The 26488-nt window shown below is 34.5% G+C and overlaps 1 protein-coding gene and 1 pseudogene across 2 annotated transcripts in view; one reads left to right on the top strand and one right to left on the bottom strand.

Annotated features, from left to right (window-relative positions):
* Positions 1-26488, bottom strand: part of TTC6 (tetratricopeptide repeat domain 6) — a 105428-nt gene that overhangs the window by 65596 nt on the left and 13344 nt on the right. Inside the window, exons 3-7 of one of the 2 annotated variants that reach the window (XM_038544551.1) lie at positions 23905-24046; positions 17568-17672; positions 7909-7998; positions 5480-5554; positions 681-1051 (exon numbers count right to left, since the gene is read on the bottom strand). In XM_038544551.1, the coding sequence (XP_038400479.1) occupies positions 681-1051; positions 5480-5554; positions 7909-7998; positions 17568-17597 (566 nt within the window). In that variant the 5' untranslated portion in view covers positions 17598-17672; positions 23905-24046. Of the gene's footprint in view, positions 1-680; positions 1052-3155; positions 3194-5479; positions 5555-7908; positions 8002-17567; positions 17673-23904; positions 24047-26488 lie in introns of those variants that run through there. The other variant, XM_038544552.1, reaches the window with a different exon arrangement.
* LOC100688100 lies at positions 13987-14410 on the top strand (annotated as a pseudogene).

Genomic DNA, 26488 nt, shown 5'->3' with positions numbered 1-26488 from the left:
TCTCCTTGCACATTTTCAAACATGCTAGATACTATTACTTCCAGGTAAGGAAAAAATTAATTATTTCTATGTGTTGATCCCTGAATAAGGACTCACACAACATACAAAAACAGTTTGTCTATCTAGATTACTCAATTCATTAGTTCAAATTTAAAAACAGTTAAATCTCAGCAATCTATTTCAACTTCTGCACGGGCAATATTTATTTAGAGCAGGGGTTGTTTTTTGATCTTAAATAACTTCAGAAAAATAACTAAGTAGATTTTATTTCTTTCATTGAAAGATTTCATTTAGCTATCAAATTGACTTAGTTGATGGGATGAGCACTGGGTGTATACTATCTGTTGGCAAATCGAACTTCAATAAACAATAACAACAAAAAATTGACTTAGTTTTAATGTTCTTAAGTCAGCCCCAACTTTAAAATATAGTTTAAACCAGCCATATATTTATATTATTGAATGTAAAAGTAAGGGATTCTCCTATATTTAAAAGTAAAGGATTCTCCTTTAGCTAAGAAGTTATCATATTTTCAATGCTGAATAAAATAATAAGTATCTATATAGATAAAATATCTATATAGATATAGATATCTATAACTTCAATTAGTGAAATTATAAGATTAAGACCAAAACCACAATACATTTTTTAAACTATAACAATTATTGATTAAACAAGACCTTTTAAGAACTTTCGGAGGCTTGGATAATTCATCATACAAAGCTGTAAGTTTATTGAACTTCAATCTTTTCTTCCATCTCATCTTCTTTTTCTTGGGATAAACAATATAAGTAATGCCAGCTTTTTTAGATGCTTCAATGAGAGAGAGTGACAGATCTCTCACAATGCCTCTGTCCTGAATGTCATCTAAGATGCTATCTATATTTTCTTTCTCAGAGGGTTCCTCAGTTTCATTTTTCTGAGTCATCCAATGCTCTAAGTGCTTTGTTTTCTGAAATATCATGTCTTTTATAGTGCTTTGCTTGTCATCCTTAATCTCTATTGGAGTTGTGACCTCTTCTTTCTTCAATTCAACTGCAGATTTTACTCTCTTATTAGCAAGGAAACAAAGATAGAAAAACTTAAAATCAACTTAGTTGCTACATGTTTTAAGCTAATTCAGTTACAATTATTACTTTTATTATCAAAAAATATTAAGTCATATTCTTAATGTCTTTCAAAGTCAGTTTATAAAGTTAATAGTAGGTTGGTTAAAGCACAAGTGCAATAATTTGGTGTATGACATTTTGTTAGCTACATAAAAATAATACTATAAAGTAGATATGCATTAACTGTGATTTTATATAGTCTTAATTTTAAAAGAATGCTCTTTACATATTCAAATAAAGTACATACTCTACTTTTACTTTTCATGAAAAAGAATTGATAGAGTGGGTAAAAAATATTAAAATGCCTTATCCTATCAAATCAATTTGTAAGTCTATTTTCAAAAGCAGTTTAACAACACTGAATTTCCATATGGTAGTATTCAAATATCCTCTACAATAATTTTGCATTCAATATTACAAGCTTAAGAACAGAATTCCAGCCTAATATTTTCTTTTATCTAATCATCAGAGAACCAACTTAACTTTTAATAATATCAATATTATAATATACTAATAATTGTAAAAAATTTGCAATAATTATGCATTAGTACTTGAAACTCTAACAACACTCATTACTAAAAAAAGAGATATTATTTCCAATCCTTTGATACAGCATTTCCAGCTTTTTTTTTTTTTTTAAAGAGAAAGATCATGTCAAATTTATTATCCTTAAGTTCACGTTGACAGAAAATATACATGGGAATGTTTCCACCTTTTGTTAAAAGAGCAAGCAGAAAGCATGGTTAGGAAGGATCAAGGGAAGTCTATCTTAACCCATGGACTAAGGCCTGGTTCTGCTGGTTAATAAGCAGGTGAATGACCAGCAAAAGGTTAATAAATATACGCCTGGCTGATAGGGAAGGGATTATGGTCCTTTTCTTCTTATCATTAAATGTTTCCAGGAATACACAGGCATGAAGACCTTCCCAAAGAGTAAAGGATGTCATCTCTGCTGGCTGAACCCAGCAGAGCTCCTGCTGGAAGAGCCTGTAGGCAGGCAGACCACTGTCAATAAATTAACTGCACTTAAGTTTGCTAATAAGTAATAATTTGTTATACAAATGTTTTTCTTTATAGCGAAGTTAGGCCCAAATTCCAAACATAACAATGTCACACAAACTAGTTATGTTCTTTAAGATACACTAAAGTACAATAGAGATATTGACCTTCCATAACTTACCATACTTCCTCCATCTCAAGAAACTATATGTAACTCACTAAATAATTAAAATATATAATAAGGTAACACATAGACTATAGAATATTATGGTATGCATAATATAGGTTTATATCAATAAATATAGATACATACACATAGTATGTGAGACATATAGATATAGATATATCATATGGTACTGGCATAAAAACAAACACATGGACTAATGGAACAGAACCAAGAATCCAGAAATGTCCCATGTATATATGGTCAACTAATATCTGACACCTTAGAAGCCTAGACAGGAGCAGGGTCTGGATACGATAACTGGTGGTCCAGTCATCACAGTGAGCTTATGACCTCAGTAAGCTCAGACTCCAAAGTCCACATCAGTCTCTGTGATGCTAGAGCAGAGATTATAGACCATGATTTTTGTTTTAGTTTTTTTATTTTTCATTAATTTTTATTTTTTATTATTTTTGATTTCTCTTATTTTACTTTGATTTTTGTCCTTTGGGCATTTTTCTTTTCTTCTCTTTTTCCTTCATTTTTCTTTTGTCATTTTCCTTTTTATTTTATTATTATTTTCTTCTTTCTGTAAAAAGCCATGGTTTATATAGCCACAGATCCAGCCGGCCAGCAAAATTCCACCAAGCACACACAGTCTCTACAGGGGACACCATACACAAGACCATTCCTTCAAGTTTAGGAGAAGTAGCTCTTCCATCTAGTCCATAGAAACAAAGGCAGAAAGCCAAGCGAAATGAGGAGACAGAGGAATATGCTCCCAAAGAAAGAACAAGAAAAAACTTCAAAAAAATAACTAAATGAAACAGAGATAAGTAATATGTCTGACAAAAAATTTAAAGTAATGATTGTAAAGTACTCACTGGGCTGGACAAAAGAGTGGAAGAACTCAGTGAAATATCTGAAGAAAAAGATAGAAAATATAAAAAAAGAACCAATCAGAGTTGAAGAATATTATAATAGAAATAAAAAACACAGTAGAGGGAATCAACAGTAGATTAGAGGGGACAGAAGAATGATCTGTGTTCCAGATCATTGGTAATGGAAAGCACTCAAAGCTGAACACCAAAAAGAGAAAATAATTTGTTTAATGAGGATAGAAATGGCCAGAATTAGACATAAGAAAAGTATGAATTAAAAGATGTAAAATACAGCAACATATGCATAAAATGTGGAGGAGGGAGTAAATGTGGAGGAGGGAGTAAGGGAAAAGAAAGGGAAAAAGAAAAAGAAAGGTTTTTTTTTTTCTTTAGAATGTTCTTGAACTTAAATGATCATCAAATTTGTATAGACTGTTATTTACCTTGGGTATTATATATGAGCCTAATGGTAGCTACAAACCCAAAACTTATGACAGATGCACAAAAATTAAAGAAGTAGAATGGCTATTATAAAAAAGACAAGAGATATCAAGTGTTGGCAAAGCTATAGGGAAAAGCGAATCCTTGTGCACTATTGATGGAAATGTAAATTGGCACAACCACTGTGGAAAAGAGTATGGAAATTTCTCAAAGAATTAAAAATAGAACTACTCTATGATCAATCTCACTTCTGGGTATATATCCAAAGGAAATGAAATCAGGATCTTGAAGAGATATCTTCACTCCGTTATTCCTTACAGCTTTAATCACAATAGCTAAAATATAGAAACAACCTAAGTGATCATCAATGGATGAATGGATAAAGAAAATGGATAAAAGGGATCCCTGGGTGGCGCAGCGGTTTGGCGCCTGCCTTTGGCCCAGGGCGCGATCCTGGAGACCCGGGATTGAATCCCACATCGGGCTCCCGGTGCATGGAGCCTGCTTCTCCCTCTGCCTGTGTCTCTGCCTCTCTCTCTCTCTCTCTCTGTAACTATCATAAATAAATAAAAAAAAGAAAAGAAAAAAAAGAAAATGGATAAAAAAATATATATATATACACACACACACACAATGGAATATTATTCAACCACTTAAAAAAAGGAAATTCCGCCACTTGCAATAACACGGATGGACCTTGAGGGCATTATGCGAAGTAAAATAAATAAATTAAGTCGGACAGTGAAAGACAAATATTGTATGATCTCACTTACATGTGGAATCTTAAAAACAAGAACATGTAGATATAGAAAATAGGTTGGTGGTTACCAGAGGCAAGGAATAGGTGATGGATGAAATGCGTAATAATGGCCAAAACGTACAAAATTCCACTATAAAATAAGTAAGTCCTGGTGATATAATACACCATAGTGACTATACTTAAAATACTGTACTGTGTATTTGAAAGTTGATAAGAGAGAGATGTTAAAGGTTCTCATTACAAGAAAAAAATGTGTAACTGTGTGTGGTGATGGATGTTAACTAGACTTGTCGTGGTGTCCATTTGTGATACATACAAATATTTAATCATTATGTTGTACACTTGTAACTAATATAATGCTATATATCAATTATAGGCCAATAAGAAATCTTAAGGGTAGTGTGATTGTACAGGGATATATAAAACAGAGGAATCAAAAAGTCGTTAAGAAAAGAAAATGTCAGAAATGAGATAGGAAGCAGGCTAACATGAAGCCTGTTAAAAGCAAGTTACAAGCAAGTAACATAGAGAATCAAGAAAGATTTGTAAGATTTCGAAGAGAAAACAAAAACTGGATGCTAGATGTCAATGCCACCAAGGGTAAGAATCTTCCTCTCCAAAAAGCCTGTGGATTATTGGTGCAGAAGAAAGTACAATGCATTTAATGAGAGGGAGTGTGGATCTAAGTTCTAACTCTGGCATTTATCACTTTCTGACCTTTGCCTTTTCACACAAATAAACAAGGATAATATGTGCCTCAAATCCTTGTCTCAGAATATTGTGAAGTTCAAGATCAGACTGGAACAGTATCCATGCAAATGCTCCGAAACTGTGAGCTCAATACAAATGTAGGTCAATATTATAATGACTTATAATACACCAGGCAAGGTCAAACTATGAACATGTGATACTCCCAAGAGCTGTTGAAAATCTTAAACTGGCACCACCAACCACAATTTTTACAGGGGCCACCAAACACACTCTTGAATCCAAACTTATAATTAATTCCGAATGAATCAACAGACCACACTATTTCAGAAAAACAAACAAAAAAGCATCAATAGTGATTATTAATAGAAATACAAACATTTCTTTTGAATAATAAAAACTAAAAAAATTATCATACCTTTAATTGTGGAGATGGTGTGTTGAAACATTTTCGGATATTTTCAAATGATGCAGATTTTCTTAGGAAAAAAAACTGGAACAATCAAATGGTAAATATGCATTGACTTTAGGTACTATTTGGTAAAGTTAAATTTCATATGACAATTGACTAATGATAGCTGCTCAGGTGAATTAATGAAACGCAGAAATGCTCATTAAAATATATGTTCTTATTGATTTTTGAAGTCGCTGACTTCACAGAGAAAAGCAGAACTGAAAATCCATCAATTAACTTAGAAAAGTGTATAATAATGGAAACGATCTTATTTTTTAAAATTCAACTTGATACAACAAACACCTACCAAAGCATTCTGGTTGGTACAAGTGGCATAGGTGTGTATAAATGTGCCATAAATACCCTGAGCCATTACACCCCTTAGCAAGGAGGCTGCACTAGGGAGACCTGAAGTAACTACTGTCTCCTGAACAGTCACCTCTAATTATGAGCAGCCCCAACCTTTTACTCCACCAGCCCATACACATACCATCACTTACTATGAGAACTATTACATTGAAAGAGTTGGGAAATACTACTATACTAAATAGTGTAGAAAGTACAGAAAAAAATGGCCATGTTCCATATTCTCAACCAATATAATAGTGAGAACAGAAAGAAAAGAAAAACTGTAACCCAAAACAGCTGTGGCACTGACTAGAGATGGCATGAATGAATCCTGTGTAAAGAGAACATAGCATAGGGAGGGAGAGGTCAGTCCTCAAGGGGATGGGATCTGGATAGACTGGCTGGAAGGTGGAGCACAGCACTGGCCTGTGAAAGGCAGCAGATTTCCATAGACTGAGATAGACCTGAGAATATCCCAGGCCTATTCTGGGAATATATTCCCCCATATTAGGGAATAGCCTAAATGAGCACCTAGAAGTGTCAAAATGTAGGGGATCTTAGTCCCCACGGACTTTGGTGCAGATGAAGAACAGGGTACATGGAGGTTAGACAAAAGACAAAAGGAGAAGTATAATGGGAAATAAGATAGAAGGTATAGTTGAGGCCAGATTATGAAGCTCAATGAAGCACTTTGACTTTCTTTGGTAGGTGGAGTTCCTCAGTTTGAGACATAAGTGACATAATTATGCCCTAGTTTTATAGCAGGAGGCAGGAGGAGGATGGATTGGAGGCAGCAGCTACTAGAAATGGGAATATGTGATAGGTAGGTGTAAGTACTACAATAGTCCAGAAAGTATAAACGGCATTCCAAACTAGAAAGTGACATTCATTAGTTCAGTTATTTTTTATATGATGGCTACTGCTCTAGGTGCTATGGATAAAACAGTGTTGAAGAATGATATAACCCCAGGCTGGTGAAGAATAAAAAGATCAAACATGCATGAGGAGAAACATTTAGTAAGCGCTATAAGGAAAATAGCAAAAAGGCAATCTATATTAAATAGATACATTATCTCCTCAAAATAAAAGAAAGTATTACCTAACTGTATGGGGCAGTTAAAGGAGGAGGCATAAACATATCTTTAACCTAGGTAACTGACTAGAATAGGATTTGATTTGTCACAAGGCACTAAGACTTTCTATTATGTACCATTCAGCATCCCAAGATACCATCAAGGGAAGCAGAGGCCTGAAGGCAGTAATGAGAGATAAATAAAACTTTCTTGTTTGTGCCCCAAGAAGTTTGAGACATTTATTACATCAGTTATATATACTTCGTATTTTTCTTCTTCTCTCAACTTCTTCAATCACTATCTCTTTTCCCCCAATTACATTCATTATGTAATTAGCTTACTTGGATACACTACATTGATAACAAAGTAATGAGAATGAGTCTAATCACCATTTAGAGAATTCAGTTTTACTGTTTCATGGCCATAATCAATCCCCCCATTTGGTCCAAACATTCACAAACATGTTTTAATCTTGTAAGACCTAGGCAAGAAGTGATAAATTAATGCAAGACCAGAAATTTTCAAAATTTTAGGAAAATTCACAACAGATATTCTGCTACTAATTAGCAAATAACATCTTCTGTGTGTCAGAAAGACAACATATTTGAAAAAGGAGGTGATCACTGGATGGCTCAGTGGCTTAGTGCCTGCCTTCAGCCCAGGGCGTGGTCCTGGAGTCCCGGGATCAAGTCCCACATCAGGCTCCCTGCATGGAGCCTGCCTCTCTGTCTGCCTATGTTTCTGGCCTCTCTCTCTGTGTCTCTCATGAATAAATAAATAAAACCTAAAAAAAAAAGAAAAGAAAAAGAGGAAATGTGTCCTCAGAAAAGATACCAATAGTGAACATTCTGAGGCATTTCCCAGACTGAGGAAGCACCAAGAAATAATTTCCAGAACTACTAGAAATAATTTATCTGTGCTGTAGGAAAATAAAGCAACCAACTCACACTTTAGAATAAAAGTTGTACATACCCTAGAACTGCTGTGCTGATTTAAAATAATGACACTTTCCTTGCTTTCAGCTGAAAATCTCTCAGTTAAAATCTTGCTTGCTTGAACACTCTGCAATAAAAAGTTAACAGTTTTAAAATGTAGAGTGGAGTACTTTAAAAAGCCTAGGATCACTGTTACTTCATGGCAATATACATTATTACCAAAAGAGAAATGTATGAAAAATGTAGAAGTATAGAAAACATTTACCAGAGACACATTAAAAGTCCAGCTATAGCCTTAGCATTTGGCCCAAACCCACAATTGGGCTTCCCTGTTGACCATTAGCCAAATAGATAGTTCTACCTTATTTCTGGTATCACTAATCTTAGGAGCAATCAATGATACTGTGATCTTATAGGTTAGCATTGAATCTATTTAGTATATCAATATCAGAATTATGAATAAGACATACTATTTGGATTTATCATAAATATAGGACTATTCGCTGTCAAATATAATAAACATTCTAAATTCTATTTGAAATGAAAATCTCTTTAAATGTTTTATAATTCAAACTCTTTCCATCAATTAAGTTATATATGTCTGTGTGTGTGTGTGTGTGTGTGTGTGTGTGTGTTATTGTAAGGGGAAACTGCTGCAATCATTACAATTATCATTAAGAGTGTTATTCTTCTATCTTAGAATCAGTGATTTGGATATATAGAAACAACTAGCAGATCCAAGTTTGACATGCTGGTGTATTCATGATGAATTAAATCATTCTGCTACTTTGCTTAAAGGTTTAGGTCTCAAACAACCAACATTTCAAATTCAAAAAATATTTATTCAGTAGGAAATTAGCTCTTTAAAATACCATGAAATTACTACTGAGAATGGAATAGATATGGAGAAGCTATGGGTAATTTAGGAATCCCTAGCATTGATTATATTCATCTTCTATTGTATTTTTATAATGTAGCTATAGTACTGTGTAAGGTAAGAGAAATACTAAACATAGCAAAGGAATACTTGGGTTGCCATTACTCTTCAAAGATAAATTATGTGATATACAAGAGACTTTGGAACTATTTTGTCATAAGTTTACACAAAATATTCAAATATGATGGAATAGCACCTAGTGTATATTTAAGGAAATACTTTTAATAAAAGGACAAAAGCCTTAATACTGTATTTTACAGATATCAAAATAGCAAAACTGACTAATAATCAATGGTTACTTTTTTCTTTTCTTTTCTCTTTTTTTTTAAGAGAGGGAGAGAGAGAACTCCAGTTATTCCAAAGCATAAATAAAGAGAAATCTACAGCTAGACACATCATAGTGAAAATAGGGAAGAAAAGAGAAAAACGTAAAAGTAGCAGTTTTGGAGGAAGCAAGGAATCTATTGTCCTCAAAAAATTCACATTTAAGGCTCACTTCCCAACAGCAATAGTGGATGCCAGAGAATATTAGAACATCATTAGTGTAATAAAAGAAAACATCTGCAATATACATCATACCCAGGTATAATCTCTCTCAAGAATGAGCTAATATAAAGACATTTGAAATAGAAAAACCAAGATTTTCACCAATTGCAGTTGTCCCACTTCCCTTAAAGCAAATTCTAAAGGGTATATTTCAGGCAAAGGGTAAAATTATTCTAGGCCTCACGTTCTAAGATACTAGGGGAAAAAAAGGGAGGGATAAATATACGGGTAAAATAAAAGAAATATTGTACAAAATGATAATGTTTTTAGAGTTTTAAAAGATAAAGATCTACAAATATATCAAAGTAAGAACATATTAAGTCAAGAAGGGATAAATGGAATTGAAAGGTTTTAAAGTCATTGTATTTTCCTGGAAGAGTATAAAGGTACTGATTAACATAAGATTTTAATAAGTTAAAGTTGTGTATTCAGGGAAAGTATCATAAGAACAAGAAATAATATATTTATTTCAAAAATAGGGATAATGAAACACAATTTATCAAAACAGTTGAAAAATAAAAATAAGACCAGAATATAATACATCTAGACCACTGATTTAAAAAAAAAAAAAAGGAACAACAAAAAAGATAAATTTAAGAAAAGGAATAAATGAAGAAAATGAGGGATGCCTGGGTGGTTCCATGGTTTAGTGCCTGCCTTTGGCCCAGCGCATGATCCTGGAGTCCCAGGATCAAGTCCCACATCTGGCTCCCTGCATGGAGCCTGCTTCTCCCTCTGCCTAAGTCTCTGCCTCTCTGTCTCTGTGTCTCTCATGAATAAATAAATAAAATCTAAAAAAAAAAAAAAGATGAAGAAAAGGAAACAAAGGCAGGGTTAATAAAAAACATAAATTATATGTCAGGATAAAACAAAAAATATCAGTAATCACAATACTGATATTTAGGTATCAGTATTGTAAAAGGTAATCATGTTAAAATTACCTTTAAGACATAGGGCACACAGACTTTTGTATCTACATACCATTTCCCATTCAAAAGAACTTTGCACAAAGGATTCTTTGAGCAAAGGCCTGATTCCAGTTGGGATGCATGAAAAGTTCGTGGACCATCTTTTTATGCTAGAAAGTCCTTTTGAACCCTTTTTCTTCCAGTCATTGGGTATGAACCACCACCAGCACTGACTTTCTTTTCAAACACCTCTCTAATGGATTATACCATATCACCAGTTGGAACCAGTCCTGGTTACAAACCAATAATAGTCTTGCTACAATTCTTCCTTCTGTTCTGAAACTTCTGCCCACTCTCAATACTCTATACTCACATTTTCTAAATACAAAGGCAGAAAAATACATGCCCCTACTTTATAAAAAGAGTTTGGAAAATACTGCACTCATTACAGTATATTGCAGTGATATTACATATGACTCATATTACTGCCCAGCTGGGTCAGTTCAGTCAGAAGCAGATGCTACCAGTAGAGGCTACAGTGAGAGAGAGCAGTAGGAAATCTTCAGACTGTGACACAGTCAGACACCTGTAAAAGGGGAAGAGAGAGGAAGGAATGAGTAGGAAGAGCTTCAGATCACAGAACAGTTCTGAGATTCAGCCAGGGTGATGGAAAATTCCTGAGCCAAAGCTGCCTTTTAAAACAATCCTACATCAAGCAGGTATGGGTCAGCGCTAGCAGACCCCTTGTGTTCAGTCACTGGCTAGGAGCAGCCCAAGAAAAAATGGCCTTGGAGTGAATGCCATGACAGATCTACAGGACAGCAGCTGGAGGCTGGCAGTTAAGTATGTTTATGTCAACAGATGTGAGTATCACATTTTCATGGATGCCATGCCTACTTATGCAAATTAATATTCACCAGTCTTACACTAAGGCAATCTTTTATATACTCTATGAACCTTCTTATTTTAGCTCATTACATATTTTTTCTCAATAAAAGTATTATCTTCTTAAACAAATAAAAAGGAAATGCAAATATACACAAAAATCTTCCAAGATTTAAATTACTTATGTACTTTGATCAGAAATTCCAAATAGAAAAATACACTTATGTATACAAAGATATATGTGCAAGTGTGTGGTTCCTGGGAAGGTTGTCTTTGTTTTGGTTTTTGTTGTTGTTGTTTTGTTGTTGGGTTTGTTTATTTGTCTGTTTGTTTTGTTTCTTATGATGCAGCCTCAGCTGAGATCCTGTCCAAAACCGCATGAGAGATCTTGAACCAGAACCTCCCTGTTAGGCCAGAAACTGTGGACTCCAGATCCTCAGAAACTGTGTGAGATAATAATAGTTTATTTTTTTTTGATAATAATAGTTTATTGTTTTAAACTGCTAACTTTGGGATATTTCGATTTGCAGCAATAGATAATTAATATACCCTTCTAAACTGGGTTAGTGGCTTTTAGTGCCAGGAAGAGGTAAGGAAAAGTGTAATAAAAAAAATGTGGAAAAGGGGACTTTTTTTAAACAGGGGCAAAATTAGTATCTCTCTCGGTTCATAGGAGGGTCAAATAAGATAATAAACGTGAAGTACCTGGCATAGTGTCCAGCTCATAGTAAATACTCAATAAATGAGAATCAGCAGAAGTTATATTTTAAGCAAAAACTCAAAATGCAGAATAACATAGATTACATGATTCCATACATGTCAAAACGTTAATTTGCATACACTGGCATTACATAAATGAAAAAATGTCTGAAAGGATACACACAATACATTTAATAATAGTTAACTTCAGAGACGAGAACTGGGAAAGGACAGCATTCAAGGTGGTAGTGTTCTTTATGCCATACACAGCTGTATCATTCGAATTTTTTCTACACTAAAGTGTAGTATTCATATACTACTTGTGAAAGTTCTTAAGTAATTGGTCTTGTTACTCAGAATAGCAAAAACAATAGTATTACTAAAGAAAATAATAGTGGTTTAACAAAAGACAAAATAGACTTTTTAAAACAGACACCACAAAATAATAATAACCAAATTAACCATATGCTACTTAATGTGGTTCATCTGAAAAAAAAAAAAAAAAAAACAACGAAAAACAACAAAGAATTAAAATGAAAATATTCCTGAACGCAAACAGAAAAGAACACAGGGCTAGCCATAGTACAGTAGAATTCCAGCATTAAAAAAAGCCAAAGTAGGTCATTTAAAATTGATTAGAGACGGAATTGATAATAAAGGTAAAACATTGCTAAATTCATAATAAAGATAAAACAGCTTCTAATCACATAAAGTAAAAACTCCTGTTAACACGTGAAGAAATAGATAAAACACAACTGCCCTGAAAAATCCCCAACAGTGTTTTTTTAAAATTATTTAATTAATTTATTTATTTTCTTAGAAATCTCTACATCCAACGTGGAGCTTGAACCCATGACCCCAAGATCAAGAGTTGCATGTTCTTCCAGCTGAGACAGCCAGGCATCCTACACATGCAGTGTTTTTTAGATCAAATCAAAGAAATATGCTACATAAGAATGGAATAATATGACAATATAACAGCCATATCTATTATTAATTGTGCACTAACTATTCATTAGGCAATATGCTATATAGTCTCATTAAATTCTCAGAACACCCATTTTACACATAAAAAAACAGACTTCCAGAAACTAAGATACCAGTCAAGATTATCTAGAAAGTAAGTGGGATTCGAGTCCAAGATGGATTGGAAAGCCTATGCTCTGCTTAGTGCTACCACAACATAAAAACGGTCATGACTTAAAATACTTTTAAATTCATAGACAAATATTGGGACATATTGGTTTCAGAAGGAAACCATAAAACAAATACCAATGAATTCCAAAAAACTGGTATTCTAAAGAATATATTTTCTTATATAAATAAGGATAAAGAATAAAATTAAAATAATGCCAAGTCAAAACAGTTTTAAAAAAACACTTTCCCACATAAATCATGTATCAAAAAGATAATGAAAACGAGTACAGAAATTATTTAGAAAATAAATGAACAAACTATAAATAAAAATTTATGAAATAAGATCAAATTCTTACATGGAAGAAAATTCATGAAGGACTTATATTACTTTAAAAAATAAAAATGAATTAATTAAATTGTAAACCAACACAAGAAATTAGAAAAATGCCCAATGGGAATGTTAACCTTCTATAGAGAGCAGGAAGCCAACAACCAAAAATTTTTCAGAAAGAGAAGTAACAACAATTCAGAGGGGCAAAAATCGAATTAATCCAGAAGTTTTTTTTGGTCAAAGATGATAGGTTGAACTTATTTGGTTTTTTTTGTTTGTTTTTTTGTTTTGTTTTGTTTTGTTTTGTTTTGTTTTTTGGCTGACAGGCCATGATTCCTAATAACTAGGGGATCCTACATTATAAACTTTGCTAAAAAAATTAAATATGGGTTTATACTGGGGTGAGTATAGTAATTTGACAATTAGAGAAAAGCATTTGGGTTTGGGGGGTTGGTTTTTTTTTTAAGATTTTATTTATTAATTCACTAGAGACACAGAGAGAGGCAGAGACATAGACAGAGGGAGGAGAAGCAGGCTCCATACAGGATGCTCAATGTGGGACTCAATCCTGGGACTCCAGGATCACATCCTGAGCAGGTGCTCAACAGCTGAGCCACTCAGGCGTCCCCAGAGACTAAAGCATTTGTAATTGAAAACAAGAGAAGAGACCGAGTGAAACAAGATGGCGGCTCCCGTGGATCTGGAGTTGAAGAAGGCCTTCACAGAACTTCAAGCCAAAGTTATTGACACTCAACAGAAGGTGAAGCTTGCAGACATACAGATTGAACAGCTAAACACAACGAAAAAGCACGCACATCTTATAGATACAGAGATTATGACTTTGGTAGATGAGACTAACATGTATGAAAGTGTAGGAAGAATGTTTATTCTTCAGTCCAAGGAGGTAATTCACAGTCAGCTGTTAGAGAAACAGAAAATAGCAGAAGAAAAAATTAAAGAACTAGAACAGAAAAAATCCTACCTGGAGCGGAGTGTAAAGGAAGCTGAGGACAACATCCGGGAGATGCTGATGGCACGAAGGGCACAGTAGGAAATCTCCAGCCAAAGCTTCCTGCCCCCTCCCATTCCTGGCAAGGGCAGGTGGGGGCCCATGTGGAGAAACTTCTCTACTGCCCGGGTGGACTTTTTATTTGGATGATCTCATAACCCTGTGTTTTCTACTTCACCATGATACCCTTTCAGACCCCAGTTCTGTATTTTTTATCCTGGCTCTGTCTGCCACCCCTGTCCAGAACACTTTTCTTCCTGGGGGTGAGTCACAAACTCCCAGGAGAGAGAGATGGGAGCCATACAGATAGGGGAGCTCTGCCCAAGCCTATGAACTAGTTATGCTCCTTAGACCAATAAAAGGCATGTGTTCCCCCCACCAAAAAAAAAAGAAAAAGAAAAAGAAAACAAAAGAGGACAAAAAAATTAAGTTCATTTCTAAAAATTCTTTTTTAGGAAGAAAAAATTCTCAAAAATATGATTAGAAATGGGAAAGAAAATGATACATTAGAAATGGAGATTAAGACTGAAGAGAGACTTACAAATGCTGCATATAATTTATACATTTCAATCAAATAGATGGCTTTCTGTAAGAATATATGTTACCAATTGACTCAAGAGAAAGTACTTAACATTGAACAACCCAAGAAGAAGGAACCCTCATGCACTGTTGGCAGAAATGCAAACTGGTGCAGCCACTATGGAGAAAACAAGTTGGAGGTTTCTCAAAAACTTAAAAATAGAAGGGTGCCTCACTGGTCAGTCAGTATAGCATAGGACTCTTGATCTAAGGGTGATGAGTTTAAACCCCACAGTGGGCATAGAGATTTTTTTTAAATTAAAAACAGAATTACCATATGACCAAGTATGAATCATTTGGTATTTACTCAAAGAATGTGAAACACTAATTGGTATTTACTACTGGGTACTTACTCAAAGAATCTGAAACATTAAATCAAAAAGATCTACATTCTCCTCTATATTTGTTGCAGCATTATCCACAATAACCAATTTACAGAAACAGCCCAAGTGTCCATCAATAGACGAATGTATAAAGATGTGGTATATATGTGTGTATATATATATGTATATATGTATATGTATTTATGTATATATACATATATATACACAATGCAATATTACTCAGCCATAAAAAAGAATGAAATCTTGCCATTTGCAACAATGTGGGTGGAGCTAAAGAGTATTATGCTAAGTGAAATAAGACAGAGAAAAACAAATACCATATGATTTCACTCATGTGGAATTTAAGAAACAAAATGAACAAAGGAAAAATAAGAGAAAGAGAGAAAAACTAGGAAAGAGATTCAACTATAGAGAACAAATTGATGGTTATGCAGAGAGGGGAATGGGAGAATGGGTGAAATAGGTGGCAGAGATTAAAGAATACGCTTATGAAAAAAAAAAAAAAAAAAAAAAAAAAAAAAAAAAGAATACGCTTATGATGAGCACTGAGTAATGTATAGAATTGTTAAATTACTTTATTGTACACTTGAAACCAGTATAACACTGTATATTAGCTATACTGAAATTAAAATAAAAATAAATTAAAACAAATAAAAAACATTGAACAACCCAAACATTAGAAAAGAAAAAATTCCTTTTTTTCAATGAGTTAAGCATAAATTTATTCCAATATTCTTCTGTACATATGTTTGCAAACATTTACATCTTAATGAAGGACGATGTTACTTGAAAGGTTATTAAACTCAGCTTAGTTTCAATGAGCTAAGCAAAGGACTATTTTTTAAGTTTTTGTTTAAATTCCAGTTAGTTAACATACAGTGTAACATTATAGAAAATAAAAAATTCTAATTATCAATTACCTTCCCAAATGGTTCAAATGTCTCCATGAGTTCTTCCAAATTTTCTAGATTATTTTTATGCTATATCAATTTCAGAATATTTTTAAAAATGAAATGTTACCCAATTAACTTAGAATAAACCTAATAAGAGAGTCCAATGAAGGATAAAAAAAGACATTTCATACATATTTCACCATGAATACATATTAAAAATAAAATATTGCCTAACAGAATTCAACATAATATTTAAGCATAATACACCATGACCAAGTAATCTAAAAAATGCAAAGATGTTTCAATATTAATATTTAAAATAGGTCATATATGAATGTGATTCCATCCCTGCCTTTGTTGCAGGGAAGCTAAGATGTAAATTGATTATTCCATTTCAAGCAACAGCATATATGGACAGACATTTTTAATTTAATTTTACCTCTAACTCTATTACACTATTACCCTTCTTAAGTTCTCTCTATGATTTCTTCAAATTTTGTTTTATTGTTTTCAGATATGAGTTTTAGTAAGGTGCCTAAAGTCCCATACAAATAAAATAATCCTAAGTACTATTAGAAATTTATGCACAGTAATGTCCATCACAGAATTTTTTAAAGAAGAAAAAACTAGGGCAGCCCCGGTGGCTCAGCAGTTTAGCTCAGCCTTCAGCCCGGGCATGATCCTGGAGACCCAGGGTCGAGTCCCACGTCGGGCTCCCTGCATGGAGCCTGCTCCTCCCTCAGCCTGTGTCTCTGCCTTTCTCTCTCTCTCTCTCTCTCTATCTGTGTGTGTGTCTCTCATGAATAAATAAATAAAATCTTAAAATATATATATATATATTTAAAAAAAAGAAGAAAAAACTAAAAAGGAAGAAGAAAAGGGGAGGAAAGAGATAGGAAAGAAGGAGGAGAAGGAAAAATTTTTAAGGATGAAAGAAAATGGACCAAAAGGTAGGCAGTTATTGTCTTGCAGAAGAATAACAGGTGAACTGGTTTTCTTCTCTTGATTTTTCTAATTTTTAAAATAATCAATATAACATAAAATGAGAGCAAACACTCTGTAAGGGAAGAAGAAACAAGAGTCATAATGTATTGGGTGATGTCAAGCTTTTTTTAACATTAACTAAAAGTGCAGTTTAAAAAAGCAAGCAAAAATGACATGAAGATCTTCTAAACAACCTGAGTAGTTCTATATCTTGGAACTTTGGTCAAATAAAATATTTTTTCAAAAAGAAAACAGAATAATCTTTACTGGTGAGGTAATATGGATAAGTACCATCCAGTCATTCTTAATTATGGCAATTGCTGTCTGACAATTTATAGAACAATTGTCCTGTAAACTTTCATGCCATAATCACTATACAATTTAATTATTAAACAACAACAGAAAAAAAAATAAACAACAGAGAAAAGTCATTCTGTGTGTTACCTCATATTTTGAATATAGAGTTTCCTTCATAATAGATACCGGAACAGAGAATTTGGGTGAAGTTGGATTCCAAAACAACTTTGTACATTCTGGATAAGCAGACACCTTTGAAAATAAAATAAAAGGCTATTAGAAACTAACAAATGATCTCTAATGTAAAAATCCAAACTCCCATCAGAAGTGTTTTAACTGGCCAGATAGTGACTTGATTGGTTCCACAGCCTCTGAAAGTCTGAGAAAGACAACTTTTCATATCCATCAGATTATCAGAAATGTGAAGTTGGCAATTCCAACTGATGCCAAGGATGAGGGGAAACTAGTACAACCACACTGGAGGCAAGCTGGCCATTTCTAATAAAATAGAAAATGTATATGCCATATAACCCAGTAATTTCACTTGCAGAAAAATATTCTAAAAAAAATCTAATATATCTAATATATCTCTAATATGCATGAAGAGATATGCACAAGGATGTTCATACAGCATATGAAATAGCAAAACACAAAGCCCGATCTAAATGTCCATTACTTGAAAAAATGGATGAATAAAATACAGCATATAACTAACGCTATCAGGCTATTCAAGCCCCAAAATTATAAACCATAGATGAATCTTAGAAGCACAGTACTGACAGTATAATAAGCAAATTTTGGAAAGATGCATACAAAATAGCGTTCTTTATATAAATGTCACTAGAACACAAAGAACTGTAGTATTTATTATTTAGTGTCACAAATATATCTAATAAAGTATAAAATAATGGACTAAAAAATCACAATTGTAACAGTAACTGCCCTTGGTTAAGGAGGAAGAGAAATGGAATTGGAAAAAAGTATAAAAGGACTCATTTTTAAATTTTCTTTTATTTTAAAAAATCTGAAATAAGCGTGACAAAAAGTTAGCATCAATTCTTGATAAAGTGTCCCCAAGTGTATGTTAGTTTGGTTTCTATAATTGTTTATTCAAATTTTTTCAAAATAAAACTTAAGCATAGGTGAATTTTTAGGAAGCTGAAACTATTCTGTATGATACTGGAATTGTGGCTATATAACATTATGCATTTGTCAAAACCTACTGAACTTTAGAGCACAAAGAGTGAAACTTTTGTGTGTGCAAATTTTAAAAACTCATTTAGGAAATCAAGAGGAATCCCAGGATGGAATGCAGAATATAACATAACAATCTAATTCTATTAGAAACATATGAAACAACCTCACTGAAAGGAGTAGGGGGAAAAGTTGCTGACCTTAGTAGCTTTGGAAATGAATGTAGTTTACAAAAGTAAAGGCAAAAGAAATTGTACATAACACTGTACTTTAGTTGGTGAAGTTACATCCTACAGAAATATGGTATTTCTATACGGGAACTGAAGAGTTAAGTAAATGGATGGAAGATGGTAGAAGCCAGGGTTATCCCTGTTGGATTAGGAGTTTAGAAAAAAGCAAGGGAGGATGATCACGTGGTAATGGATTAGAGTTGGAGACATCAGTATGAACTCTGTTTAGCTTAATTTAGGCACAGATGGTTACATGTAGAAATATTTACAGGAGTTAGTATATCATACATATTTCCTTGCTGTGTCAGCTAAGAAGGCCTGGAAGCAACATGCCCCAGTACCAACAAGCACACCTAATGCCTAGATCTTGGTTTCTAATCACATTCTCCAATAAAGTGAACTGTGATTTCTTGTGTAAATGGTTTATCCTATGGACTGGGGCAGGAAATATAAAAGGTGAGCCTGTTTTTTAAAAACAGTGTTTAAAAAAATCTCACTAACAAATTACCACTGGGTGGTTTAAACTAACAGAAATGTATTCTCTCACTGTTCTGGAGACTAGAAGTCCCAAATCAAGTTGTAGGAAGGCCCATGCTCCTTTGAGGGCAGAATCCTTCCTTGCCTCTTCCTAGCTTCTGGTGGTTGCCATCATCCCTTGACATTCCTTAGCTTGCAGCTGCACCATTCCAATCTCTGCCTCCACTGTCACATGGTCTTCTTCCCTGTGTGGTCAAATGGCATTTTCCTCTTATCAGGACCCCGTCCTATTGAATTTAGGGCCCACTCTAAATCCAGGATTCATCCCAAGATTCTGAATTATATCTGCAAAGACGTTATTTCCAAATAAGGTCACATTCACAGGTACTGTGGATTAGAACTTGAACATATCTCTTTGGGGCCACTATTTAATCTAATATTATCATATTAATAATAGGGAAAACAGGAAAACAGGATGTGTAGTATATGGCAAACCTCCATACTACCTTTGTAATTTTTCTTTACTCTAAAACAATTCTACAAAATAAAGTTCATTATCAATAAATAATAATAATAAAGCAAACAATAAAAGAGAAAATTATTTTTAAAAATAGAGACACTGGGGTGCCTGGGTGGCTTAGTCCTTTGAGCATCCAACTCTTCGTTTCAGCTCAGGTCAATCTCAGGGTTGTGGGATTGAGCCCACATCAGGCTGTGCATTCAATGGAGAGTCTGCTGGAGATTCTCTCCCTCTCCCTCTTCCCCTCCATAAAAGGAGGCATAAAAACTAATCAGGCATTCATGACAAAATCTTCAAGAAAATGTGATAAGATTTTAAAAATAACAGCTGTTTGAATGCATGGTATAATTATTGATAATTATATTTCTATTGACTTTTAATAATACTTAATTGGGCTATTCATGTTCCCCAAAAAGATTTTTCACGAGAAAAATGACCTTATATAATTTTAAAGTATCAACTTGCAAGCATTACTGTAGCATTAACTATGAAACCTTAAGAGTGACATCTCCTGGAGTGTGGGTGTTACACAGACTTTTTAGAATAATACACAAAGACCCAAACACAATAAATAAAGATCCACGATTACAAGATGACACGGAGTCTTGACCACTTTTATTTCTTATCAGATATACTTCAACTATTCCATAAACTTGATCACATTTCCTATCTACCAAAAGAGTATTTAGAGAAAAATGGATTTTGCAGTTGCCAGGTTAATTTGTTCACCATATAAATGCAAAATTAAGTTTCCATCTCACTGTCCTCTGTTTGCTGGGCACACTGTGTCACTCTATGCTGTTACAGACATAGAGCCAGGAAGTCCTTGCTAAAAGACGAACAAAATCTTCTAAAATCAGCTGACAACTCTTCTTCCAAAGATCACCTAGAAATTAAGAAGATTTCAGGCATTCAAATGATAGGACACATACAATACAGTAATTCCTTCCATGTAGTAGATAGACATCCAGCAGTGTAAGCCTCCAGAATAAAATCATTCCCCTAGAATTAAGCAAGACACACTCCTCTAGGTGGGAAGAGAGGAAAATGTATCACTAAGCAAACAGCAACTTTGTGATCAAGGAAAAGTCCAGGTGCACTGTCAAGAGGGCATTTATCAAATTAAACTAGTGACGAAACACTCATCCTGGTAAATTGATTTCCCCAGCAATGCTCAGAACTTTCTAAGAGAAGAACTAGGAAAATGGTTAGAAATGACAAGGTTGGTAGCTGCTAGTTCTTAAGAGGATAGAGACTGCACAGCAAATGGAATTACCATTAAGCAACCAGCTTGACTTGGTATAATAGCACCTGCACAGCCCCTACCATTGCTATGTATATTATAACCCAACACAATAACTCCTGTTCATGCTGATAAGCCAAGGTCAGAACATTCTGTTCACTAAGGGAGAGAGACATGCAAATTAGTTCCTTGTGGTAAATTAAGCTTCATATAAGCGAAACATAAGGATGAACAAGACTTTTCAAAACGTGGTTTGAGACTCTAAAGAGCTCAAGACCTTTCCAAGAGTCTTTTCAAGACCTTTTCAATACCTTTCCATGCTTGAAAACTACTCCCTCAATTATATTTAGAGCCTACTTTCCTTTCCTCTGTGTTGAAGTTTGCACTGATGGTGCCAAAAAAAAATAAAATAAATCAAGTAAAACTGATGTCACCTTAGCATGAATCAAGGCAGCTGCACCTTAAAAATGCCCCCAGAAAGCAGGTAAAATTAATTTTATTACATCTCCACTTTTAAGTACACATCTTTTTTTTTAAAGCATACATATGCAACCAAACGAGAAAACACATAAAGTGTTTCTTTGGTCATAGTGAAGGAGGATAGTGGTTTCAAGGAAAAACACATGTGCTGTTGTTAGAGTTGTGGCCTGAATTAGCCACCATTTTCATTTGAGAGGACAGACATCAAACTGTTCATTCAGACTTTAATATACAGAAAGCATTTTCTTGAGAATGAATGAAGAAATCCTGTCATTTCCAATAAAACCATTGAGAGCATGTGTGCCCATGAAAAAAATTAAGCTTTTAGTAAAAATTAGAATTTTGGAAAATTCCCAAGGTGTAGGAGTGCTGACCACACTGACTCCATCTTTGGCTCTCTATCTTATTCAGGCCTGCACAGTAACCTCCCCCAGTCCCACATATTCCAGGCCATATGGAGGTTAATGTATACCCTGACAGGAACGTGGGAAGGCTTATTCTGATCTTCCCTGGAGTGCTGCATATAAAGCTCCACTTTTTAGTAACTAGTAGAGATGACTGGTACACAGATGACATCACTTTAGATAACTACCCTTTGACCTCACCTCCACGCCCCTCACTCTATAAAAGCTAAGGATTAAGGTCCATCCAGATTGAGGTCCAGATTGGACAAGAATAGCTGCGTAGTGTCTGAGTCATTTGTGCACCCAATCCTCTGTCGGTAATCACCCTGAATAAAACTGTGTGAATAGTATGGAGTGGTTTGCTTTGTTTTTCAGTCTCACAGTGACTTCTCAGCCTGGAAGATACTCTACTATCCCTCCTCTACTTTCTAACACAATGGTAAAACATTTTTCTGATAATATTAAAAATAAGATATATTAATATTACATATATACATAGTGAAATGTATCTACATTTGAAGATCTACATAATGAAGAACAAATATCCAGTGTACAATGCTACAAAATTATAAATGAGTAAAAAATCCACTCAAATTGCAAAACAATAGATTTTAATGTATCAAGATATGAAAAAGTCATTGACACGGCTTCAGATTTCAATTGCAACAAATATTTTTAGCTGCGGGAATTTTCACTTAATACATTCTCTTTTAGCTACACAAATTATCATTCAATATTACCTTTATAACTAAGTTTAATTGCTCTTTTTTTTTTGCTCTAATGAAGACAATTTTTTATTGAACTTTTTTGTTTTGAGATAATTGTAGATTCACATGCAGTTTTAAGAAATAATAAAAAAGATCCCATCTATCCTTTACCCGGTTTCCCTCAAAGGTAACATCTTACAAAACTATAGTACAATATCACAAACAAATATTGACATTAATACAGTCAAAAACATTTTCATCACCACAAGGATCCTTCAGGTTGTCCTTTTACAGACACAGTCATCCAATGCCCCCATCCTGAAATCCTAGAAACAGCTAATCTGTTTTCCATTTCTATAATTTTGTCACTTCAGGAATGTTATATAAGGAAACCATACAGCACGTAATCTTTCAAAATTGGCTTTTTCAGCATAATTCTCTGAAGACTCATCCTTGTAGTTGTATATATCAAGAGTTCCTTTCTTTTTATTGATGAGTGCTAGTTGCATGTTCAGTTAAAAAGAGGGAGGGGGGCACCTGGGTGGTTCAGTCAATTAAGTGTCTTACTTTGGCTCAGGTCATGATCTCCGGGTCTTGGGTATATAAATAATTTATACAACTCAACACCAAAAAACAAACCAAAAAAATCCAACTAAAAAATGAGCAGAAGATCTGAATGGACATTTTTCCAAAGAAGACATACAGATATCCAAAAGCCTCATGAAAAGATGCTCAGCCTCACTAATCATTAAGGGAAATGCAAATCAAAACCACAAGATATAATCTTATCCTTGTCAGAATGGCTAGAATTAAAAAACAAAAAACAACAAATATTGACGAGAACATGGAGAAAAAGGAACCACTGTGCACTGTTGGTGGAAAATGTAAATTGGTATAGACACTGCAGAAAACAGTATGGAGGTTCCTCAAAAAATTAAAAATAGAAATACCATGTGATCCAATAATTTCACTACCAGGTATTTGCCCCATTCCAGCCTCCCTGGTCAGCAAGGAGTCTTCTCCTTCTCCTTCTGCCCCTCCACTCCACTTGTGCTCTCTCTGTCTCTCTCACAAATAAATAAATAAACTCTTCAAAAAAAAAAAAAGACAGATAAAACCCACATAAAAATTATTGAAATCTTCAATAATTCTTAAGATTGTAAAAAGGGTCCTGAAACCAAAAAGTTTGAGGACTCTAGAGAAAAGTAATAGTCAAAGGAAGTTCTTACTTCCTCTCCTGTGAGTTGTAGATAAGGTTTGTGAACACGCTGTCTAGTTCCTTGTGTCCATTCAGGAAGTACGACTGGTGGTGGTGGAAGGACAGGCACATATTCTTGATTGTGATCCACAACAGGAATTCCTTGCAGTATTCTATAGTATGATAAAAACAATAAACTTTAAACTTGTTTATCAGTGAGTGAGACTCACTGATGAGTCTCACTTCATATCTCTGCTGATATAAGCACACTAGCATTTGATAACTGTCCTAGGCAGAAATCGTGTAGAAGTGAGATAATCAGAAATGGGAAATAATTCAATATAATTTATCTTTGGTTCTGTATACATTTTAGTAGTAACCTTTACGATGGTCTTATTATATTGGAGTAATAAATTCAACCTGTGAAAACCTGGTTTACAAGAGAACTTTCTGATCACTAAGCCGTTTGCCGCTCTAAGCCCACAGGAAATGGTCTCATTTCTTAGAGTGAGGTAAAAGCATCAGCCCAGGCAGGACTGCCTCTCACATTAAAGCTTTCTCTTCTTGAATCATATATCATGTCAGGATGAACGAAATAACTATGGCATTAAGTCTTTCCTTCTAGGCTACAAACTCTCTCTATATTAGGATATACATGAGATACAAAACTTATAAACAAAAGCTTTAATTAAGCAAAAGAGATGAGCTAAATGAAAATTTGAAGGCAAAATATATTGACTGACAAACTGCTTAAAAATACATTGAATTTGTATTAAATCTTGTATCAATTTGTACCAATTTTTGCACTTACTGTAAAAGAATATAAAATGAGTACAAAATGGGCCTGCACCAACTATAGCTACATCAATTTCACATGGAAGTATTTTTTAAGAGTTTATTTATTCATGAGAGATACATAGAGAGAGGCAGAGACATAAGCAGAGGGAGAAACAGGCTCCATGCAGGGAGCCCGATGTGGGACTCGATCCAGGGGCCCCAGAATCATACCCTGAGCTGAAGGCAGACGCTCAACCACTGAGCCACCCAGGGATCCCTCACATGGAAGTGTTTAGAACCAATGTTACCTCTTTTTGATATACCATTGTATGAACAATCACTTTATGAGCCATCAAATATGAAGATTAAGAGTACACAAGCCTCCCAACTGACTTAAGTTACTTAATAATATGCTGAAACCCTCAGATCCTATCATACCAGCTCTTAAAAAAACAGGCTCATGGAGATATGGCTTGCCAAAGGAGAGTCACAGAGAAAAGTCACCTATCTCAACTAGTCAAAATAATTTAATTCAAAGAGAAGATAAAGTTCAACTGCCAATATGGTGAATATAGTAGACTGCCACTCAACACCCAATTACCCTCCTTCTAATGTGCTTTCCTGAACTACTGAGATAAAACTCTCAAGCAGCCAGCCACTTAGATATGATTTAGGATCCACTAATTTGAAATTTTTCTCCAGACTCTCCCTACTTCCCTCTTAATTTCTACAGAAAAGAGCTAATAATCCTTTCTTGAGTTCTTCCCTTTAGGAAACATCCTTTCAGACTAAAAAAATCTCTCATATCCAACCTCTCCCTCATGCCTAGCAGGAATCCCCAGTTCTGTTCATTCTCCTTCTTCTTTTTTTTTTTAAGATTTTGTTTATTTATTCATGAGAGACAGAGAGATAGAGATAGAGAGGCAGAGATACAGGCAGAGGGCGAAGCAGGCTCCATGCAGGGAGCCTGACGTGGGACTCGATCCGGGGTCTCCAGGATCATACCCTGGGCTGAAGGCAGGCGCTAAACCGCTGAGCCACCAGGGCTGCCCTATTCATTCTCCTTCTATGGTGTCTCTCCTGTCCATTGCATTTTCTCTCATTTGAGTGCTAAGATATCATCTTTGCTGGTTCCTCACTTAGAATCTCTCTCCTCCAATCTATTCTATATACCCTGCCAGGGATGTCATCAGCCACCCCCTACCAAATACTTTAATGACTACACATTGTATAAACCCAAGCTCCTGGGCCTTGCCTTCAGGGTCCTCCATAGTCTGGGCAATATCTACTTGCCAATCCTACTTCCTTTCCCTAACTCCTGGCCAACCTATATTCACTATGCTAAAGGTGCCTAAGGTGTCAAGATTACTAAGGGGCAGTAGGGAAGACAGGCAAACCAAATGACAATATAATGCAGCTATAAAAATGATGAAAAGAAGGCTTTCAGATTGCAATGCATTCATGACACCTTTATAAATCCCCCTCTACCTGGTATAAATTCATCTTTCCTTCCTAGTTTTCCTGCTGCATTTGACCTGATTTTTCATCATAGAATGTAGTATTTTTGATTCTGTGTAACTTTTTCACAGTAGACATAGACTGGTCTGAAGAGAAAAGTGATTCTTATTCATTTTCTACCTTCTGTGGATGCAAATGTAGTAGGTACTGAATAAGCATTGTTGTATTTTGGCACAGCAAAAAAGTCTCACAGCCAAAGCCAGTCAGTCCCACACTCTGTCCTGGGGAACTGAGAATCACAGGTCAGTATGATGTACTACAGTGGTTCTCAAAGTGTGCTCCCTAACCAGCATCATTAACATCACATAGGAACTTGTTAG

The sequence above is a fragment of the Canis lupus genome, chromosome 8 (genome assembly GCF_011100685.1).
Source record: "Canis lupus familiaris isolate Mischka breed German Shepherd chromosome 8, alternate assembly UU_Cfam_GSD_1.0, whole genome shotgun sequence".
In the NCBI taxonomy this organism is placed as follows: Eukaryota; Metazoa; Chordata; class Mammalia; order Carnivora; family Canidae; genus Canis; species Canis lupus.
This window is presented reverse-complemented; position numbering and strand designations above follow the sequence as displayed.